Source organism: Elephas maximus, chromosome 13, assembly GCF_024166365.1.
Source record: "Elephas maximus indicus isolate mEleMax1 chromosome 13, mEleMax1 primary haplotype, whole genome shotgun sequence".
Classification (NCBI taxonomy): Eukaryota; Metazoa; Chordata; class Mammalia; order Proboscidea; family Elephantidae; genus Elephas; species Elephas maximus.
The window spans coordinates 63,463,562-63,482,710 of record NC_064831.1 but is presented as its reverse complement, the minus strand read 5'-3'; the positions used below and the strand labels follow the sequence as shown (position 1 = coordinate 63,482,710).

Below are 19,149 nucleotides of genomic sequence, written 5' to 3'. Positions count from 1 at the left end.
AACATCAAAAACCCACCTCTCCACTGCACAGCTGAAACAGTTGCACTTTGCCAACAAAGGCCTGCTCTCCTGAAATAGGCACGAGGGAACATTCTGGTGGCTTCCCTTTTAATCTGTGAAGTAGAAGATGGTGCCGTGTGCCAAGAGTGAGGCGGAAAGTACTGGTTTCAGAGCCTGGATGAGAGAGGAGATCATTTGAAATAGCTGTTGTGAAGATGGAGAAAGTTTATTAGGATCTCCTAGAAGGATGGGCTGGCAGACATGAGGTTCCAGCTGAGTTTCTATGGCTTCCAGCTGGAAACCATGATGAGGAAACCGAGGCACCAAGAGCTAAGGGATTTGAATATTTAGTAAGACTGGTCTGAGATTGTGGGATTTCCTGCATAGCCCTATGTAAATATGAAAAGGATCAATGGTGGCCCCGGTCCAGGACTGCAATTTTTATGAGGTGGGTGCCAGAAGGACAGGGCCAAGGGAGAGAAAAGTATTGGTAGTAGAGAGTTTGATGAGCTGGCCCATGATGTCTAAGGTGGGGAGAGAGGGCAGGGAGATTTTGATGGGAGAATCAGAGGAGTCAGTAGACTGGCAGTTCCCAGGACACTAAAGAATAGGTGTTGTTGTTGTTGTTGTTAGCTGCCATCAAGTCAGCCCCAACTCATGGGGGTCCTGTATACAACAAATCAGAGGTGTTGTGACCCCTAGGGTTTTCTTTGGCTGATGTTCAGAAGTAGATTGCCAGGCCTTGCTCCCTAGACCACCATAGTTTGGAAGCTCTGCTGAAATTGTTCAGCATCGTAGCAACACCCAAGCCTCCACTGACAGAAGGGTGGTGGCTGCGCATGAGGTGACTGGCTGGGAATGAACCCAGTCCTCTAACATGGAAGGTGAGAATTCTCTCACTGAACCACCACTGCCCTTGAAGAATAGATGTATCATAAGTGAATAAGAGAGCTGGAAGGAGAGGAGGTTGGGTGAGAGAGAGGATTGTGCCTCTGAGATTTTAAAGATGGGACCATGAGAGGTGGTGATGGTCCAGGGCGTACCGTTAGAATGGATGACTCAAGCCACCAAGAGATCAGGGTGTTGTCTGCATCCATGATAGGGAGGTAAAGTCACCTGGAATGAAGGCAGAATTTGGAGTGGAATGGAAGGTTGTGAACCAGGTGCCAGCATCACCAGGGACCCCAAGGGTGGCATATGGATGCTGTAAGGTTGGCCAGAAAATGACAGGATTCTCAAAGGATCTGGAAGACATTTCTACCACAGGCCGGAAGTGGCAGCAGTAGGGATGGGGGGAGGATGCTGACCTCACCTCTGACCTGAGGTATGTGGGGTTTGGAAGTGAAGTCCTTAGGACAGAACTACGGTTCAGTTAGGGAAGGAGGTGGAGAGTCATGGAGTGAAGAAGCTGAGGATAAAGGTGCCATGGCACTTGGCACAGGAGAGAGGAATGGGAGGAGGCACAGAGCACAAGGGCCTGAGTTTGGGAGAGATAAAATACTATTAGCAGAATTTATACTTCTGCATAGTGGTTGGAAGTGGGACTCTGGAGTCAGGCTGCTTGGTTTGAATTCTTATTCCACCATATATAGCAAATAGCTCCATTTCTTCAGCTTCAGTCTCTCATCTGTAAAATGAGTATAATCATAGTATTTACCTCATAGAGTTGTTATATGAGATAATCCGTATAAGGAACTGAGACCAGTAGCTGACAAATATTAAATCCCTAATAAATCTTGACTGCTACCTTCCTCCATTCCCATCATTATCACCTTGGTAACTGCTTAAGGGGCCTTGGAGGGGCAGGGAGGAGGGAAGCCAGGGCAGCTGAGAGTAGCTATGAGATTTTGAGCCTGGGCAATGGAAGTGCTGACTGACTGTGCTGTTCAGCTTTGAGGAGGAAGATGCTGAGTTCAGCTTTAAAGTTCTTGGGTATAGGAGACAGCAGGCGCTCCAGGTGGACACATTTCGCAGGCAGATGGGAATTCAAGTCTGGTGTTAGGAGCAGTGTCTGGGAGGGAGCCCTCTGCACTGAGGGAGAGGGTGAGAGATGGGACCACGGTGTGCCACTCACCTGGGAGAAAGTATGGCTTGAATTAGCCCTTCAGGGATACTGGGGTGCCTCAGACAATCTCCCTGCCCTCAAGGAGCCCACTGGGGTGCCTCAGACAATCTCCCTGCCCTCAAGGAGCCCACAGCTCACTCGAAGATCTAAAACCAGGGCTCAGACTGGGCTGAGGCTCAGTTGGTTAGTGGTTGGAAGGCCCAGAAAAGGTAGCACTTCAGATGAACCCTGAAGAATGGAAACGATTTTAATGGGCAAAAAGCCCACAACATTCCGTTTCTTTGAACTGAAAAAATTCCTAGTGGATATCATTTGTGCCAAATGTATGCAAGCGCATATGTCAATAAAAATAGGCAGCTATGAAGGTGTGGTGCATGTATGAGCTGAAAAACAGAGTGCACAGAGGAGTGTGTTTACAAAAATGTATTCTTGGGTGTGTGTGCACATGTGTGTGCTTGTGTGTACATGTGTGCATGTGCGCATGTGTATGTGTGCACACACTTATGTGTGTGTGTGTGCATGAGTGTGTGAGAGCATATGTGCTTAAAGGCAAGCATTGATCTGTAAGGACAAGAGAAGGCTAAAGGAGGCCATCCCTGTGCTGGGACCCCCACTTCTGCCTCCCTTTTATCACCCATCACAGTTTCCGGTTTCAAGGAAGGAGAGGACCCTTGATCTGGCCTTTGAGTCTGATAGTTCATGGCCAGGAGCCTCCTATCTTCTCTTCCCCCAGTTTCCTTGACTTTCCTCTCAGACCAAACCAGGAAATATTCCAGATATTATTGGAAAAGAACGGTTTGGCTTTTTCCCATCCCCTATTTCTTCTCTACATGGGACCTGCCCCCTCCAAAGCCAACCTAGAGGCTATCTCCTCCTGCCGAGAGGCCACCTGCCTCCCTGGATGGACTTGTTAGTCCAGGTGGGAGGTGAGGTTCAGGTTTGAGGGAGGACAAACCTGGGGCTGGGGACTGAGGGCTGGGACCCGGGGCTGGATCTAGGTCTAGGACTGAAACTGGGCTAGGGCCTTCGGAGCCCAGTTGGTGTCTTGTTGCCTGGACTCCCTCTCTGCTTAGCGAGAACTGGGATGGGGAAGAACCCTCTGGCTTCGGGGAGACTGAAGCCTTTAATTCAGACATATGCCAACTCCTGCTTGGCCTTGTCTACTTGTCTATTGCCTTCCTGCCGGGTTATAAAACCTGACACCCACTCATAGATGGTAGGATTTATTCATTGATGATTCTAGGGGCAGTAGGGGTGGGGAAGGGCATTGGGCATCCGCTTCGAAGCTTTGGAAATGTCACTGTTCCCTCCTTTGTGGATCTTACTTTCCCCTTCTGCAGAATGGGGGCAGCTGCACCCAGTTAATTGCTGAGGATCAGGGTGCTTTTAATGCCCTGAAAGCTCTGTGACACTCCCAACTCAGGAAGTGCCTCGGAAGGCCCTGGCATCAGGAGGATGGGCCCCCTTGATGCCTCTTTGCAACCCTCTCGTCTCCTCTCTTGTCTCTGGGGCAGGGGAGCTGCCCCTGCTGTGGTAGCTTGCCTCCCCAGCATGGTTCAAAGGTGGCAGAAAGGCACATCAGCCTCCCCACATTCTACTGAGGTGCCTAAAACCTCGAGATCAGACCCCGTTGCCTCTCGGACCTCTCTGAATCTTGGATCTGCCCCTTACTAGCTGTGTGGTTTTAGGCAAATAATTCTCCTGTCTGAGCATCAGGGGCACAATCTACAAAATATAGATAGTAGCAGCCACCTCAGGGCTGGAGGGAGGATTTAGGTGAAACACTGCATGGAGAACCCAAAGTAAGTGCTCAATAAACGTGGAGGGGTCTTTCTGAATGAAGACCTTTTCAGTCACTAAGGAGCCCCAAGTGAAAATGACCAGAACATTAAGCAATCACTCGAGATGCTCTGACCACCAGGATGGGCATGGAGAGGGGCCAGGGGCCGAGGATGCCAGTGAAGAGGCTATTGCCAACTTCCCCTAGCTTGGACCCACAGAATGGTGCTGGATGATGCGGCAGGTGCTGTCCGTGGTGCTGAACACCATTTCTGGCTCTGGCGCAGCTGTGCTTTCAGAGATCGGTGCAACCCTCTGTCAAAGAATAAGGACTTTGTAGTCCATGAGGCCAAGGCAGCTCTCAAAGCCCAACTCCTCTCACCTTCTCCACGAACACTTTCTGGCCTCACTCATCTAGGCTACGGGAGCCCACCTTTCTCAGATGCCTGGGCTGCTTGAAACGGTATCTTACATCACTGCCCACGTTGTCTTTTCTCAAACCCTCTTCTCTAACTGGAGGCCTGGTGGTGCAGTGGTTAAGAATTTGGCTGCTAACCAAAAGGTCAGCAGTTCAAATCCACCAGCCACTGCTTGGAAACCCTATGGAGCAGTTCTACTCTATCCTAAAGGGTCGCTATGAGTTGAAATCGACTTGACGGCAACAATTTTGGTTTGGTCGGTCCTCTAAATGGATTATGAGCTTCCTGGGGTCAGGGCATCTGTCTGCTGAGGTAAGTAGGCTCTGTTGTCTGATTGGTCAGGAAATATTGTCATCCCTGGCTTCCTCCCACTGGCCCTCTGGGGTTTATTATAGGGCCCCCTCTACACCTACCCCCAGTAGATGCTTTGGTTTGGCTTTTCCCTGGAAGTTTCAGTCCTCCTCCTCCCTTACCTCTTCCCTGTGAATTTGTTCTTAAATTATTGACCTGATTCAGTAATTCAGTTCTTGAATTTTTGACTTGAATTATTTATTTATTCATTTGGTAATGTAGCGAGGCATAGATCAAAGGACATTACAAATAATAATTTATTTATTTCTTATAACAACCCTGCTAGGTTGTTGTTGTTAGTTACCTTCAAGTCAGCTCCTACTCATGGCTATCACGTGTACAACAGAACCAGATGTTGCCTGGTCCTGCGCCACCTTCACAATCATTGATACGCTTGAGTCCATTATTGTAGCCACTATGTATTTTGAGTACCTTCCAACCTAGGGGGCTCACCTTCCAGCATTATACTGGGCAATATTCTGTTGTGATCCATAGGGATTTTATTGGCTAATCTTCAGAAATAGATCACCAGGCCTTTCCTCCTAGTCTGTCATGGCCTGGAAGCTCTGCTGAAACCTGTCCACCATGGGCGACCTGCTGGTATTTGAAATACCAGTGGCATAGCTTCCAGCATCACAGCAATACTCAAGCCAGCACAGTAGGACAAACTGACAGATGGGTGGTGGCATAGGTCAAAACACATTACAAATAACAATTTATTTAATTCTTATAACAATCCTGCTATGTAAGACCTGTTATTACCCTCACTGAGCAGATGAGGAAACTGAGGCATGGAGAGGTGAAGTGACTTGCTAGGAAATGATGGAGCCAGAAATCAAACCCAAGTTGGCTGTAGAGCCCATGCTTCTTCCCACCGGGTTATGCTGCCTCCCAGTCAGCTCCATGGTACTCCAGGAGCCATGATTTGTGGGGATGAATGCTCCAGTATTCCAGCCCCAGCCCCGACCAGGCCCCAGAAATATCTCTAAGCATCCAAAAACTTATGATTGAAACAATTAGTCAGAATGCAAGGAAATGGGTGTTTTTGCCTCATATAATTTGGTTTTATGAAGACCACTAAATGCAAACATTCTCCTGTTAATTACTGTCTCAAATTTGGTCTGTAATTGAGGGAACTAGAGCTGGGAAGAGTGGAGAAACCCGCCAGAGTGGCAGGCCTGCCGGAGTCAGCATTCCTAGCCGCCTTGCGCCTGCTTTGTTAATTTTAGAAACTCCTCCAGCCCGGATGTATTATTAGCTTTATGTACAGAGGGCCACATGGCCCTCAGTGGCCTTTCTGTGCCACAGTTTTTTTAGTTTTGTTTTGTTTGCCCTAAGAGATTAAATGAAAAGGGATGACAGCAGTGTGCGTAAAGGGGTGTTTGCACACCAGGTGTGAGAACGGGAAGACCTGTGTGTGGCATCTGATGAGTGTACACAGCTGTCTTTGAGTGATGTACATGAGGCTTAGTGGAGAGTGTACCCAGTCCAAGAGTGCTCCGAAGGAGCTGAAACCACCCTCCCAGTACCCACGACTCCATAGCGGGATGTGCTGCCCTCTGAGAAGTGGGCTGGGAGGGTTGGTAGAACTTAGGTTGGGTTCTCCCAGCTGGCATAGGGATATTGGGGCTGGAGAAGGGGCAGTGGGATAGGGGGATAGGGAAGGAGTGAAGTTGATCTCCTAGCATCAGCCTTAGGATGAGAAGCCTTAGCCCTGCGAGGCCCTGTCTTGAAGCCCTGAAGGGCTTGGCTTTCACAGGAGCTGCAGGGAGCTTCCTTTGTGGAAGCCACCCTTCCTGGAGCTGTGTGATGTGGACATCTGCCTGCCCACCTTCAGTGAAGTAGGCCCTGCCCTCTCCTTGACTTCTGACACCATTTTGAGGTGTACTGACAAAGAAAACAATTTGTTGTGAAGTACTTTTTTTTTTTTAAAACCTGGAACTCATTAGGCAGGGGGCACTTTGGATTTGAGGTATGACCCTCTGAAGACTAGAGGAAAGCTTGTCCCTTCTCTTACTTCCTCCCGGCTTCCCTGCAGTAGGGAATTAAAGATGGCTGGAAATTATTTCTCTTAGGAGAAGAGATGCTAATTTCTGCCCAACTTAAAACCTTTATCTGCTATTGTGTAACTATCTAAATTAACAGCAGAGGGAAACAGCTCTGTAGGGCAGGCCCTTGGTCCTGGGGCTGGCACGGGAGTGGCTGGTACCTGGGCATAGAGTCTCTGGAAATTGTTGGCCTCACCTTCTAGATGCAAAGTCTCTGCCCACCTGTGCTGTCTTCACACTCCAGAGGGGGCCGTGCTGGGCCAGGTGGGAGCCAACCCAACACCAAAACCAAAAAACCAAATCCATTGCCGTTGAGTCGATTCTGACTCATAGCGACCCTATAGGACAAGGTAGAACTGCCCCATAGAGTTTCCAGGGAGTGCCTGTTGGATTCGAACTGCCAACCACTATGCCACCAGGGTTTCCCAACCCAACACAGACCTAGTGAATTGGGTTTGTACTTCCTCACATGGCTCAGCCTGCACTCCTGCCCCTCAGGAGGGACTTGCAGGTGCTTTGAGGTCTTAGGAGAAATGATGCTGGAAGCCCTGGGCTATTCTCACTCCATTGCATTGTGTGGTAGGTACCTCACTGATGCCTGAAATTCCCCCATTAATACTTCCTGTCTTTGATGATATCTCTGCCTTCCCATGCCCCTACTCAATCCCCCTGGTAGGTTGTAAATTTCTCCAGGAAGATGAACAAAAGGGAGACCCCCAAGGAGCTAGTGTGGGAGAAGCCAGATCAGAGTGATAAGTCTCTGTGTTGGGGCTCTACCCCTCATTGTACAGTAGGGAAACTGAGGCCCAGAAAAATGAGGACACTTGCCTGGTATCACACAGCATGTCGGTTACAGAGCCTGGGCTGGAGCCTGGGCCTCCTGCCTCCCAGGTACCTGCCGTATGTTTGAACCATCCCTGTTATCTGGCCACAATGTGTGCTATGCCTGTCTGACAGCCTGTCTCAGGTCTCAGCTGACCCTCAGAAGGGATGGAAAAGCCTGACCTGAGCTAGGGTGGTATGGGGCAAGCTACTCCTGTGGTTAGAATAGCCTGTCACTTCTCTTGGGATGTTGTCGTTTGGTTTGTTTTTCAGCCTGATTCTCATTGGGGGTGGGGATGGGAGTAGGAGGCTTATCATCAGAGGGGCTCGTGGGCTAGCAGGGCAGAGGTATTAGTGGGTGAAGACCCTCTTGCTCTGTCTTTCCCATTGTACCTTCCAATCTCCACATCTTGCCCTTGTACCCAGGTGCCTCCCAAACCTTTTCTGTCTCACGTTTGCTCTCCCTAGGAGCTTTCTCTCTAACTCTGTAACTCATGCTCCTGATCCCCTGGCGACTGATCCCCTGTGTCTCTGGGCAGATTTTACTGGGACCTGACCATGCTGCTCCTGATGGTGGGAAACCTGATCATCATTCCTGTGGGCATCACCTTCTTCAAGGATGAGAACACTACGCCCTGGATTGTCTTCAATGTGGTGTCGGACACATTCTTCCTCATCGACTTGGTCCTCAACTTCCGCACAGGGATCGTGGTGGAGGACAACACGGAGATCATCTTGGACCCGCAGCGGATTAAGATGAAGTACCTCAAAAGCTGGTTCGTGGTGGATTTCATCTCCTCCATCCCTGTGGACTACATCTTCCTCATTGTGGAGACACGCATCGACTCAGAGGTCTACAAGACTGCTCGAGCCCTACGCATCGTCCGCTTCACCAAGATCCTCAGCCTCCTGCGCCTCTTGCGTCTTTCCCGCCTCATTCGATATATTCATCAGTGGGAGGAGGTGAGTGGTCAGACCCACCCAAACTACCAAAACTTTCTTGGGGGAAGGGGTGTCTTTCCCTCACAGGGGAAGTGAGAGGTGAGGAGCTGGCAGGTAACTCAAATAATTGGATATGGGCTGTCAGATTGTAGCAGGCACATCTGCTCTGAGAGGACAAATATTAGCAATTTTATGACTTCTAACCATGTGCTAGATATGGTGCATGGCATCCCATTTCATTCTCTCACAACCATCAAAACAAAACAAAACTTGTTGCCATAGAGTTGATTCTAACTCATAGCAACCCTATAGGACAAAGTAGAACTGTCTCTTAGGGTTCCCAAGGAGAAGCTGTTGGATTCAAACTACCAACCTTTTGATTAGCAGCTGAGCACTTAACTACTTCACCACTAGGGCTCCTAGATACATTAAAAAAAAAAAAAATAGGTACTCAATTTTCACATGAAGAAATTGAAAGAAACGTTAAGTGAGTTATACAAGGTCACACAATTGGCAATTGGTATACCTAAAATATGAACTTCAGCTGACTGACCCCAGAGTCTGCACTGTTAACCACTGCACTATATTATAGGGGTTAATAACTCATAAGCCTACGGGCAATGTGAATGGGTGAAAAGGTCCAGCTGGGGTACAATAGGGAGTGTGGTGGACTGGGGAAAACTGGAGAACACATCTTTTGTCTATACCGGGCAGCCCCTGCTCAGCTCTTGCCAATTGTTGCCAATCAGGCATGGGTCGAAGATTGCTAGATCTACAGATTTATCAGGAGAAGCAGAAATCTGGATTTTTGTGTAAATTTTGTTGGCAACTATCCTAGGTTGGGTTGTTCTGGAGCAGACCCCGAGATGAGAATTTGCGTGGAAATTATGTTTTTGGGAAGTGTTTCCAGGAAAACCTGGTAAGGGAGTGGAGAATAGGGCCAGGGAAAGGAAGTCCAGCAAGGGTGGAACATCCACCACAGTCTCATGGATGGTGACTTTAGCTCAGTCCCATAGGGGAGCTCTGGAGACAGTGTAGGTCACACCCCAGAGTTGTCCCAATGAGGGCAAAGGAGTTGGAATTTTTATATCCCCTTATTTAGTGTTTCAGTGGTAGAATTCTCACCTTCCATGCAGGAGACCCAGGTTCAGTTCCTGGCCAATGCACCTCAAGCACAGCTACCACCCATTTGTCACTGGAGCAACTTGCATGTTGCTATGAAGCTGAACAGGTTTCAGCAGAGCTTCTAGACTAAGATGGACTTGGAAGAAATGCCTGGTGGTCTATGTCCAAAAATCAGCCAATGAAAACCCTATGGATCACAACGGTCCGATCCTATTCTGCGTGGCGTCTCCATGAGTCAGGGGCTAACTCAGCGGCAGCTAACAACAACAGCAGTCATTGGTTAAGGGCTCTTCCAGCCCTCCATGCTAGCAGGCAAAGCAGTTTCCAGCAGCCTGGGGCAGGCCACTGACAAAGAGCCACAGGTGCTGGCTGCTGGAAGTCAGAGCACACGCCAGCCTGGAGCCCTGTACATAAAATGTGCAAAGGGGTCCAAGGGGCTCTGGGCAGAGCACTGACAGCAGAAACTCATCACGGCGAAAGAACTGGGTGGGCTGACACTGTTTGGAACCAACAGAACTCGACAATGGCAGAATGCAGCCTGCAGGAGGAAAAACCAAAAAAAAAAAAAAACCTAGAGGAAGAGAGGAAAAAAAAAAACAGGGTGACCTTGTCTAGGTTTTGGTCTTTGTCTGCCACCCACCTGTTTATGCCTTTTGGCAGCAGCAGCAGGCCAGGCCAGGCTAAAGGTACCCGGGTCGGGGAAGGTGTGCTCTGCAGGCCCACTTTGGGGTACCAAGCAGGCTGTGGCCTGGGGAAGCTTTTCCAGGGGTGCTTTTCCCACTGTGTCCTGCTTCTACACTGCTGGTCACCTGGTCTACAGGATTCCTGCTTGATTGGACAGAAGTGCCCACGCTCAGGATACGAAGCCCCTGCCCACACCCCCAGTAGCAGTCTGGGCGCTGGCACGCAGCACCCACGACTGATGGTTGGGGCACCGGCAGATTCAGGCCAGAGACATCAAGAGTGCGTGTGCCACAGGAGAAGTGCCGACACCAGCTTTGAAGAATCGCTTTGTGGCAGAAATTCTCTTTGGCTTGGAAAATTTGCATTGTTGCAGCTGATAGAGGGGCAGTGACTTGCCTAAGATCACACAGCGGGCCCCTGGCAGAGTTGGGACAGAACCCAGTTAGCACTTCTGGCTCCCAGCAGCATGGCTGTCCCTGCCTGCCATAGTAGGATGCTCTGAGGCTTTGGAGACAGATTGCACATTTGAGACCTGAGTTTTAATCCTGGGTCCACCCTGCCTAGGTGCGTGACCTTGGTGTCACCTTGCCTTGCTGAACTCCAGTCTCTTCATCGATAAAATGGGTAAAAGTAGTGCTTTCCTCATCAGGCCCTGGTGGCTTTCCTCATCAGGTCCTCGTGAGGCTTTAATGCGGCTTTGTTAAGCCATTAGCACAAAGCCTGACGCAGAAGAGCCATTTAAGAAATGCCTCTCTCCACCCAATTGTCTAATAATGGTAGAATTCTCACCTTCCAGGAGGGAGACCCAAGTTCAATTCCTGGCCAGTGTACCTCATGCACAGCCACCACCTGTCTGTCAGTGGAGGCTTGCATGTTGCGATGATGCTGGAAGGTTTCAGCAGAGCTTCCAGACTAAGATGGACTAGGAAGAAAGACCTGGCAATCTACTTCCAAAAATCAGTCAGTGAAAATCCAATGGATCACAACGGTCCGATCGCTAACCAATCGAGAGGATGCCACAGGACTGGGCAGCGTTTTGTTCCATTGCACTTGCGGTCACCTTGAGTTAAGAGCTGACTTCATGGCAGCTAACAACAACAACGACATACTTTTACAATGTGTTTACTTTTCTTAACTATTTTGAGCCATTATTTCATTGATTCCTCACACCTACCTGGCAAGGTAAACAGGGCAGGATTTGTTATCCCCATTTGTCAGACGAGGAAACTGAGGGCCAGAGGATCAGCTGCCCTAAAGTAGAATCTTTGACATAGACACTCTGGTTCCTCATTCCATGCAGTTCCCACTTCCTCGGATAACCCAAAGGGAGGATGACTATGATGTTACTATCTTTCCATCTGTTGCCGAGGTGTCCCCCCACCCCCCGCCCCGCCATGAGTGACTGGACTTGGTTTAGTCCAGCAGCCCCTCACTGAACACTCACCTTGTGCTCTGTCCTCTGTGGCGCACTGGAGTCAAAAGGGGATGGGGTGACTCCCAGCTGAGACTGGGAAGGCGGGCAGTGGCTGGGTCAAAGGGCTGGGCGAGGAGTTCTTTTTGACAGCTTGACTTTGAGGTACCTGTGGGGCGTCAGGATGGTGCAAATGGTTAACACGCTCAAAAGGTTGGAGGTTCGAGTCCACCCAGAGGTGCCTCGGAAGAAAGGCCTAGATCTGCTTCTGAAAAATCAGCTATTGAAAACCCTATGGAGTACGGTTCTACTCTGACACACATGAGGTCGCCATGAGTCGGAGTTGACTTGATGGCAACTGGTTTAATTTTTATTGGTGGGACATCTAGGTGCAGAGAGATGTTGTCATGTGGGTCTGAAGCCCAGGGGCTGAGAGGGGACAGTGCCTGTGCACACTCTGAGCGTGGAGGCAGTATGGTGGCATATTTCCCAGAATTACCTGACAGGCTTGTCTAGTGGTTCTGTCCCAGATAGGGATGCAGGACCAACTTGTTTCCCTCAGTCCCCAAGAGACCCCTGACCTTCTGTTTGTATAGAACCGGCGCTAGACTGTCATTAACAGCAGAGAAGTGGCCTGGCAGAGGCTCATGTCTCTAGGCATCAGCCTTCCTGGGGCCAACCTTGTTGCCCCCAGAGGCCTGAGCTCTGAGAACTGTGGTGTTTGGCTGTGGGAGTGAGCAGAGTTGCCATGACTGGGCAAGGTGGGCCCTGGGGCAGGAGCTAAGCTCTTCTTTTGCAGTCCTTGTCCCCTGTACCCTAGGAGCTTAGGCCTTAGGCCCCTGTCCTCTCCAGACTACCCAGAACTGGTCAGACAGGCTGCCTTTCTCTGGGGCAGGTAGAGGCCACCGGAGGCCTCAGGGAAGGCTCTGACTGGGCATTGCTACCCAGTTTTATGGGCAGAAAAGAAGCTCCCAGGAGGCCAGATGGATGACTCCCCCGCTCTCTCTATATGCACCCTTATCTCTCATGCCAGCTGGGGAGGAAATTGCTGTGCGTTGGTTTCTGCTGGGCATGTAGCCTGGCCAAGGGCTCCTTCTGGACCCCTGGGATTGGGCTGGGGTTTCCCAGCTAGCCCCAGGGAACCCTGTCTCCAAATCCTTAATGGCCTGCCCTCGCTCTGAAGCTTCTGCCAGCCTGTCAGACTCAGCCAGGCCTAAGGGCAGCAGTAGAAAGATACTTTGAGGCCTCAGGTCCCCCAGAGACCTGAGGAGGGGAGTATTTAGTAGACAAAGCCCTGCCCCATTTCTTCTCCACCTCCCTGTGTGAATCTCTTTCCTTCTTTGGCCTCAGTTTCTCCAGCTGTCAGGCTTGAGCTGATGTTCTCTGAGGCTGTAGCTCCCTGGGGCTCAGCTGTAGCCTCCCTTGGAGATAATCGGTCAGCTGATCCTGAGGACTTTTTCAGGGCTGACAGGCCCAGGAGAGGAAGCCTCGGTGGAAGCTGCTCCCAGAGATGGGAAAGCTTGTCTAGGGCCCCCAGCAAAGCTGCAGAGATGCTAGGCTCCTGACCCCCCAGGCCCTGACTTTGTCTCCTTCAGCCCAGTCTATCCCCGCAACAGGAGATTCCCTAAGCATTAATGGCAGGTCTTTGGAGTCAGGAGAAGGTGGAGTGGAAGGAGGACTAGGGCTGGTAAAGGCTGCCATCTTGGAGGACTCTAGCCTCTGGTCTATCCTGGGCGATCTAGGTCAGTGTCCTCCCTCCCAAGCCTCTCCTAGCCCAGCCTCTTCCCTCCCTCTGAGGTGCGAGCTTGTTATAGGCACAGAGGCTATTGTTAGAAACCACCGGTTGCCCCCCTTTGCATGTTCACCTGCAGGGCCCAGCACTCTAGCCACCATCCCAGAAGCCTCTTCACTCCATTGGCAGCTTGGAGCAGCGGCAGGAGGCCAGGCATTGGGGCTGTGCAGCCTCTGATGAGTTTCTTTCCTTCTGGGCCTCAGTTTCTCTGTCTCTCTGAGGATCCAGTGTTTGGTATCTTTGGGAAGTGGGGACGACACAAGGAGTGGTCCTGGGGAACAGGGGCTGGCCTTCTCTACTGGCCCAGGAAGGGACCCAGCATGACCCTCAGTCCAGCTGCTTCCAGAGTATTCATGTGCACCAACTACTCTCCCAGGCCTGGGATTGCTCAGCTCTGTAAGGATGTTTGTTTCTGAACACAGGTGGAAGTTTGTTCTTCACTGAGGAGAAAACAAGTACCCAGGAGGGAAACCAAGCAGGTCCCCAGAAGAGAGCTTGGTGGAAGCTCCAGGTAGCCTGGCCCCAGTCTCTGGTCTTTCCTTGAACTGAGAAATCAACGCTTTATTTTGAGGCCTGGAAAAGAGAGGGAAGGAAAGGAAACAACATGGGCTGAGTACCTGCTATGTACCAGCTGTGAACATAATCTCACCTGACCCCAAGACAGCCCAGGAAGCTGACAGTTATTGACCCATTCCACAGATGAGGAAAGTGAGGCTCAGAGCAGAGAAATCAGATGCCCGAGCAGATTACTCATTGCTCTATCCTTGCACTGAGGCTGAAGGACTGCAGAAGGAGTGGGAGCAGGGCTTCTCTCCAATGCCATGCAGGTCACAGAGAGCAAACTGCAAGGCTGCCCACCCAGCAAGGCTTGCAGTGGCTATGGAAATGGAAGTGCTCAACCCTCACAGTCAGAACCAACATCATAAAAGGGGGTTTTAATGAAGTAAAAAAGCAAGACAAATATTTGCCCAGTGCAGCTGACTGGTGGGTGGCCTGCAGCCCCAGCCCATGGTGAGGACACGCAAGTGTTTAGCAGCCTCTCCCAGCAACGTCCATCCTTGCCCTCAGCAACCAGGTCCTGGGCTGTCAAGTTGTTGGGGTGAGGTGAATGTCCTCACAATCTAGTGTTCCTTCTTAGCCTGAATGGATATGGCCTCCCAGCTCTTTGTAGGAAGTTCAGACTTTGTCATGTTGGTACCTTTGGTTTTGTAGTATCTGAGAACCATCCACAATATCATTCACCCTTGCCCCCCCACCACCAGACACTCCCACCATCCCAACATCACCACTGCCACCCTCAGCACACCACCATGGAATATGCCCACCATCCCCACATCACCAGCTCCACCCACAGCCCACCACCATGGAACACTCCCACCATCCCACATCACCACTGGCACCCTCAGCGCACCACCATGGAGCACTCCCACCATCCCTACATCACCAGCTCCACCCTCAGCCCACCGCCATGGAACCCTCCCACCATCCAGCATCACTGTTGCCACCCTCAGCCCATCACAACAGCGTAATTCAACATCTGCATCCTTCACCACCTTCACTACCAGACCCCACCACTCCACACTCTCTGTAGGATACAGAAGTCTGTGTCCACCTGGAGGAAAAGACACGTTTTTTCTTCCCACGAAGGCAAAGGCAGGTTCCCATGGGCTGCTTCTGCCTGGATGGGTGCCTTTTTCTAATTCCACTGCGTAGATTAGTGGCGTTCCTATCACCACCATCCCCATCACTGTCACCGTCACCTTCACCTTCGTCATTAAGCACTTCTCAGTTTCTGAGTCCCCACCACGTGCTCCATGCTGCATTCATTGCTGAGGTCATGGTGAAGGCAAAATTAGACAAGGACTTTATCTTGGCAGAAAATTAGTTACAAAGAAAAACATGGATGAAACAAAAAGAAAACAAGACTTTGCATACAAATGTGTGAGCCTTTATGCTTTTGTCTTTAAGACCCAGAGTCATTTGTAGAAAGGAACAATTACTGTGGGCTGTGGCAGCCTGGGACATTTTCTGAAAGTGGCCTGAGGCTTCCTTTTGCCCAGACATAGTACCGTTTGTTCATTTTAGACATACATGCATTTATTTAGGCAATTGAAAAATGTCTCTGAATGCCTTCCCCTGCTAAGCACTAGGGATACAGAAGTGAAAAATATACAAAAGACCCCTTCCCTCATAGAGCAGCATGGATAGAGATAGATAGCTGCCCCCAGTCTACTCCGACTCATGGCAACCTTAGGTACTAAACATTGCCTGATAAGCTGTGTCATCCTCTCACACGATTGCCAGCATGTTCCAATCTACTCATATGGCATCTGTGACAGTCCATCTCATGGAGGGTCTTTCTCGCCCTCACTGGCCCTTCACTTCACCAAACAAGATGTCCTCCTCCAGCCATTGATCCCTCCGGATGTCATGTCCGTAACAAGCAATTCAGACAATGTTCTTTTGTGATCCATAAGCTTCCTTTCTTTTAATAATTTTATAATTTTTGGTGAAAATATACACAACAAAACATATACCCATTCAACAGTTTTTACATGTACACTTAGTTCATTGACAATGATGACATACTTCACCTTGTGTCACCATTCTCCCTGTCTCTACCCATATTGTTTCACCACCATTGACTTAGACCCTCTGCCCCTTACAGTTCCCTTCTGTATTTTCGAGTTGCTGTTGTCCATTTAATCTCACACAGATAACTCTTTAAAGGAGAGCAATGCCCAAGGTGAACATTCTTTACTAAATGTGCTAAATTGTTAAGTTTAAAGATGACATCATGGGATAGTTTTGGTTCAAGGCTTGAAAGTCGTTTTCAGGCAATGATTTAGAGATTCCTCCAGTCTCAATGTATCTAGTAAGTCTGGTTTCCAATAAGAATTTGAAGTTTTGTACCACATTTTTTCTCCTTTTGATCAAGATCCATCTTTGATCAAAGCATTTAGTCATGGTAGCCAGGCATCACCCATTTCTTCTGGTCTCATGGCAGAGGAGGCTCATGCAGGCAGTTAGACCTGTAGTCCATTCTCTTCTCTGATTCCTGGGTCTCCTTCTTCCTCTGTTGCTCCAGGGGAATAAAGACCAATTGTTTATCTTGGATGACCACTGACAAACTTTTAAGACTCCAGACAGTACTCACTGAACTAGGAGGTAGAACAGAAACTCTAAAAACAATATTAGGCTATCCATAAGGTTTTCATTGGCTAATTTTCAGAAATAGATTGCCAGGCTTTTCTTCCTTATCTGTTTTAGTCTGGAAGCTCTGCTGAAACCTGTCCGCCATGGGTAACCCTACTGGTATTTGAAATACCGTGGCATAGCTTCCAACATCACAGTAACATGCAAGCCAGCACAGTGTGACAAACTGACAGATGGGTGGTGGATGGAGCAATACCGTATTTTTACACAAATAACACGTGCCTTCTGTTTGTTTGGCAACCGTGCCCTCCCTCCTTGAGGTGATTTCGTAAGCATGGTGTGCTTTTTTTTTTCTTACAGCAACATGTTAAAAAAAAAAATTGGCATAGCAGCCCTTATGAAAATACCTCTCTGGGGGAAAGCATGGTTGGCAAACAAATGTAGAAGGCACATGTTATTTGTGTAAAAATATGGTGTACGAGTAGATAAATGACATGTTAGATTGTGATAAGTCCACGAAGGAAATAAACCATGGTGAGGGAGAGAGGGGCTCTGGTTACTTTACACAGGGGAGTTCCCAAGGCTTCTCCCTAGAATTGGCATTTTAGTTGATATGTAATGATAAGAAGAAGCTAGAGGAAGGATATGGCAGGCAGATAGAATAACAAGTCCAATACCAAGGCCCTGGGGCAAGAACTGGCTTGGGCATTCAAGGTCTTGACAGCAGCCAATGTGGCTGGAGGTGGAGACTGAGAAGGAGGTGGTGGAGGTAGGCTGGGCAGGTAGCCGGGGTCCAGGACACTGAAGGCCACATAAGACAGTTGGATTGTACTCTTAGGTACAATGGGAAATCATTGGAAGGTTTAAAGTAAGGGCGTGACATAATCTCATTTATGTCCTTAGAAGACATAAACTGCTTGGCCAAGAATGGATTTGGAGGGGCAGGGAGACCCTCGGAGGTTGGGGCAGTCATCCTGGGTTGTTGACAGTAGGGTAATATTGAGATGAAGGGAGTGGGGTGGTTCAGTGGTAAGATGCTCGCCTTCCACGTGGAAGACCCAGCTTCTCTTCCCAGCCATTGCACCCCATGTGCAGTTACCACTCATCTGTCAGTGGAAGCTTGTGTGTTGCTGTGATGCTTAACAGGTTTCAATAGAGTTTCCAGTCTAAGACAAACTAGGAAGAAAGGCCTGCCAGTCTGCTTCTAAAAATCAGCCAATGAAAACCCTATGAATCACAATGGTCCAGTCTGCAGCTGATCATGGGGATGGTGCAGAACCAGGCAGCGTTATGTTCTGCTGTGCATGTGGTTATCATGAATCAGGGGCCAACTCAGTGGCAGCCAACAATAACAACGATATTGGAATTGAAGTGAAGGAGATGGATTTGAGATTCATACTTAGGAAGTGAAGGCAAAGGACTAAATGATGGATTGGATACAGGGAGGGGATGAGAGGATAGGGGAATCCGGAGGGGCTTTTGGGTTTTTGCTGCTCAACTGCATGAATGATGATGCCAGTTACTGAAATGGGGAAAGACAGATTTGGACATGTCCAGGTGGAGATGGGCATGGAGACAGCTAGGCACAAAGTGTCCGTTTGTGTGTTTTGGGAATAACAGAAACCAGGGCCTGGGAGATGTCAGGGCTTGAAGGGAGAGGAGAAAGAGAGGTTGTTCCCCATCAGATGGGGAGGAGAATTGCTGACCTCCTCCTTTGGAGCCCCGTACTGGGGAAACCCTTAGCCAGTGAGGCTCTATTCAGGGTACTTAAAGGGATGCTAATATCATCCATGGCCGGGGAAATCTTCAAGTAGAATTCCTGATGCCTGGATGAGCCAGGGGTGGGAGAAGAGATGTGGCGTGCTTGTGGCCACAGGGTCTGTGGCCACAGCCAGCGGTGCCATCCAATCCCACAGAAGCATATGCCTGGCGGAGCTTAGAGCCTGGCCTCAGCCCGCTACCTGTACTCCCCACTGTGCCCTGTGTATTATCCTCTGCTGCGGGTTTCCAAACACATGTTCCCAAGTCCTGTTCCTGAGTGTGACTTACCTCCCCAGCTGGACTGCGCGCTCTGGGCAAGCAGGGGTGAGACCCTCCTCCTTGAACCCCCCATGTGGAGGGGGCTTTCTTGGCACTGACACCAGCTGACCTGCTGGGGACGTGGAGTAGACATTTGGGACCCTCCGAGGGCATTGCCCTTAGACCTGAACAACAACGGTCCCTGCCCTGGACCCACAGTTTAGAGGACTCCCCTCCCCACAGTAAGGAGGAGTCTGTGGGCTCTACAGCCATTTCTAGACTACAGTCTGGGTACCTGGGACCCCAGAATTCCCTGCTCAAACAGCCCTAAGTCCACTTCTAGGGCTTGTGCAGGCCACGTCCCCAGATCTATGTCCCGAGGAACCATTCTGCTGCTGCTCACACCCCTAGACCTATGCAGGGGTAGCTGTTTGTGGAGTGGAACTTGGATGTGGGCTGGGCCCCTCCCTGTGGGACAGTTAGGGAGAGAAGAGGGGTAGGCCACGTTCTGCTGTGGTTTCCTGAGAGTTCTAAAT

General features: G+C 49.8%; 1 protein-coding gene across 1 annotated transcript in view; it reads left to right on the top strand.

Moving 5' to 3' along the window:
* HCN4 (hyperpolarization activated cyclic nucleotide gated potassium channel 4) overlaps positions 1 to 19,149 on the top strand; it is a 52,764-nt gene that overhangs the window by 20,601 nt on the left and 13,014 nt on the right. Inside the window, exon 2 of the mRNA XM_049906032.1 lies at positions 8,024 to 8,447. Within this exon, the coding sequence (XP_049761989.1) occupies positions 8,024 to 8,447 (424 nt within the window). The remainder of the gene's footprint in view (positions 1 to 8,023; positions 8,448 to 19,149) is intronic.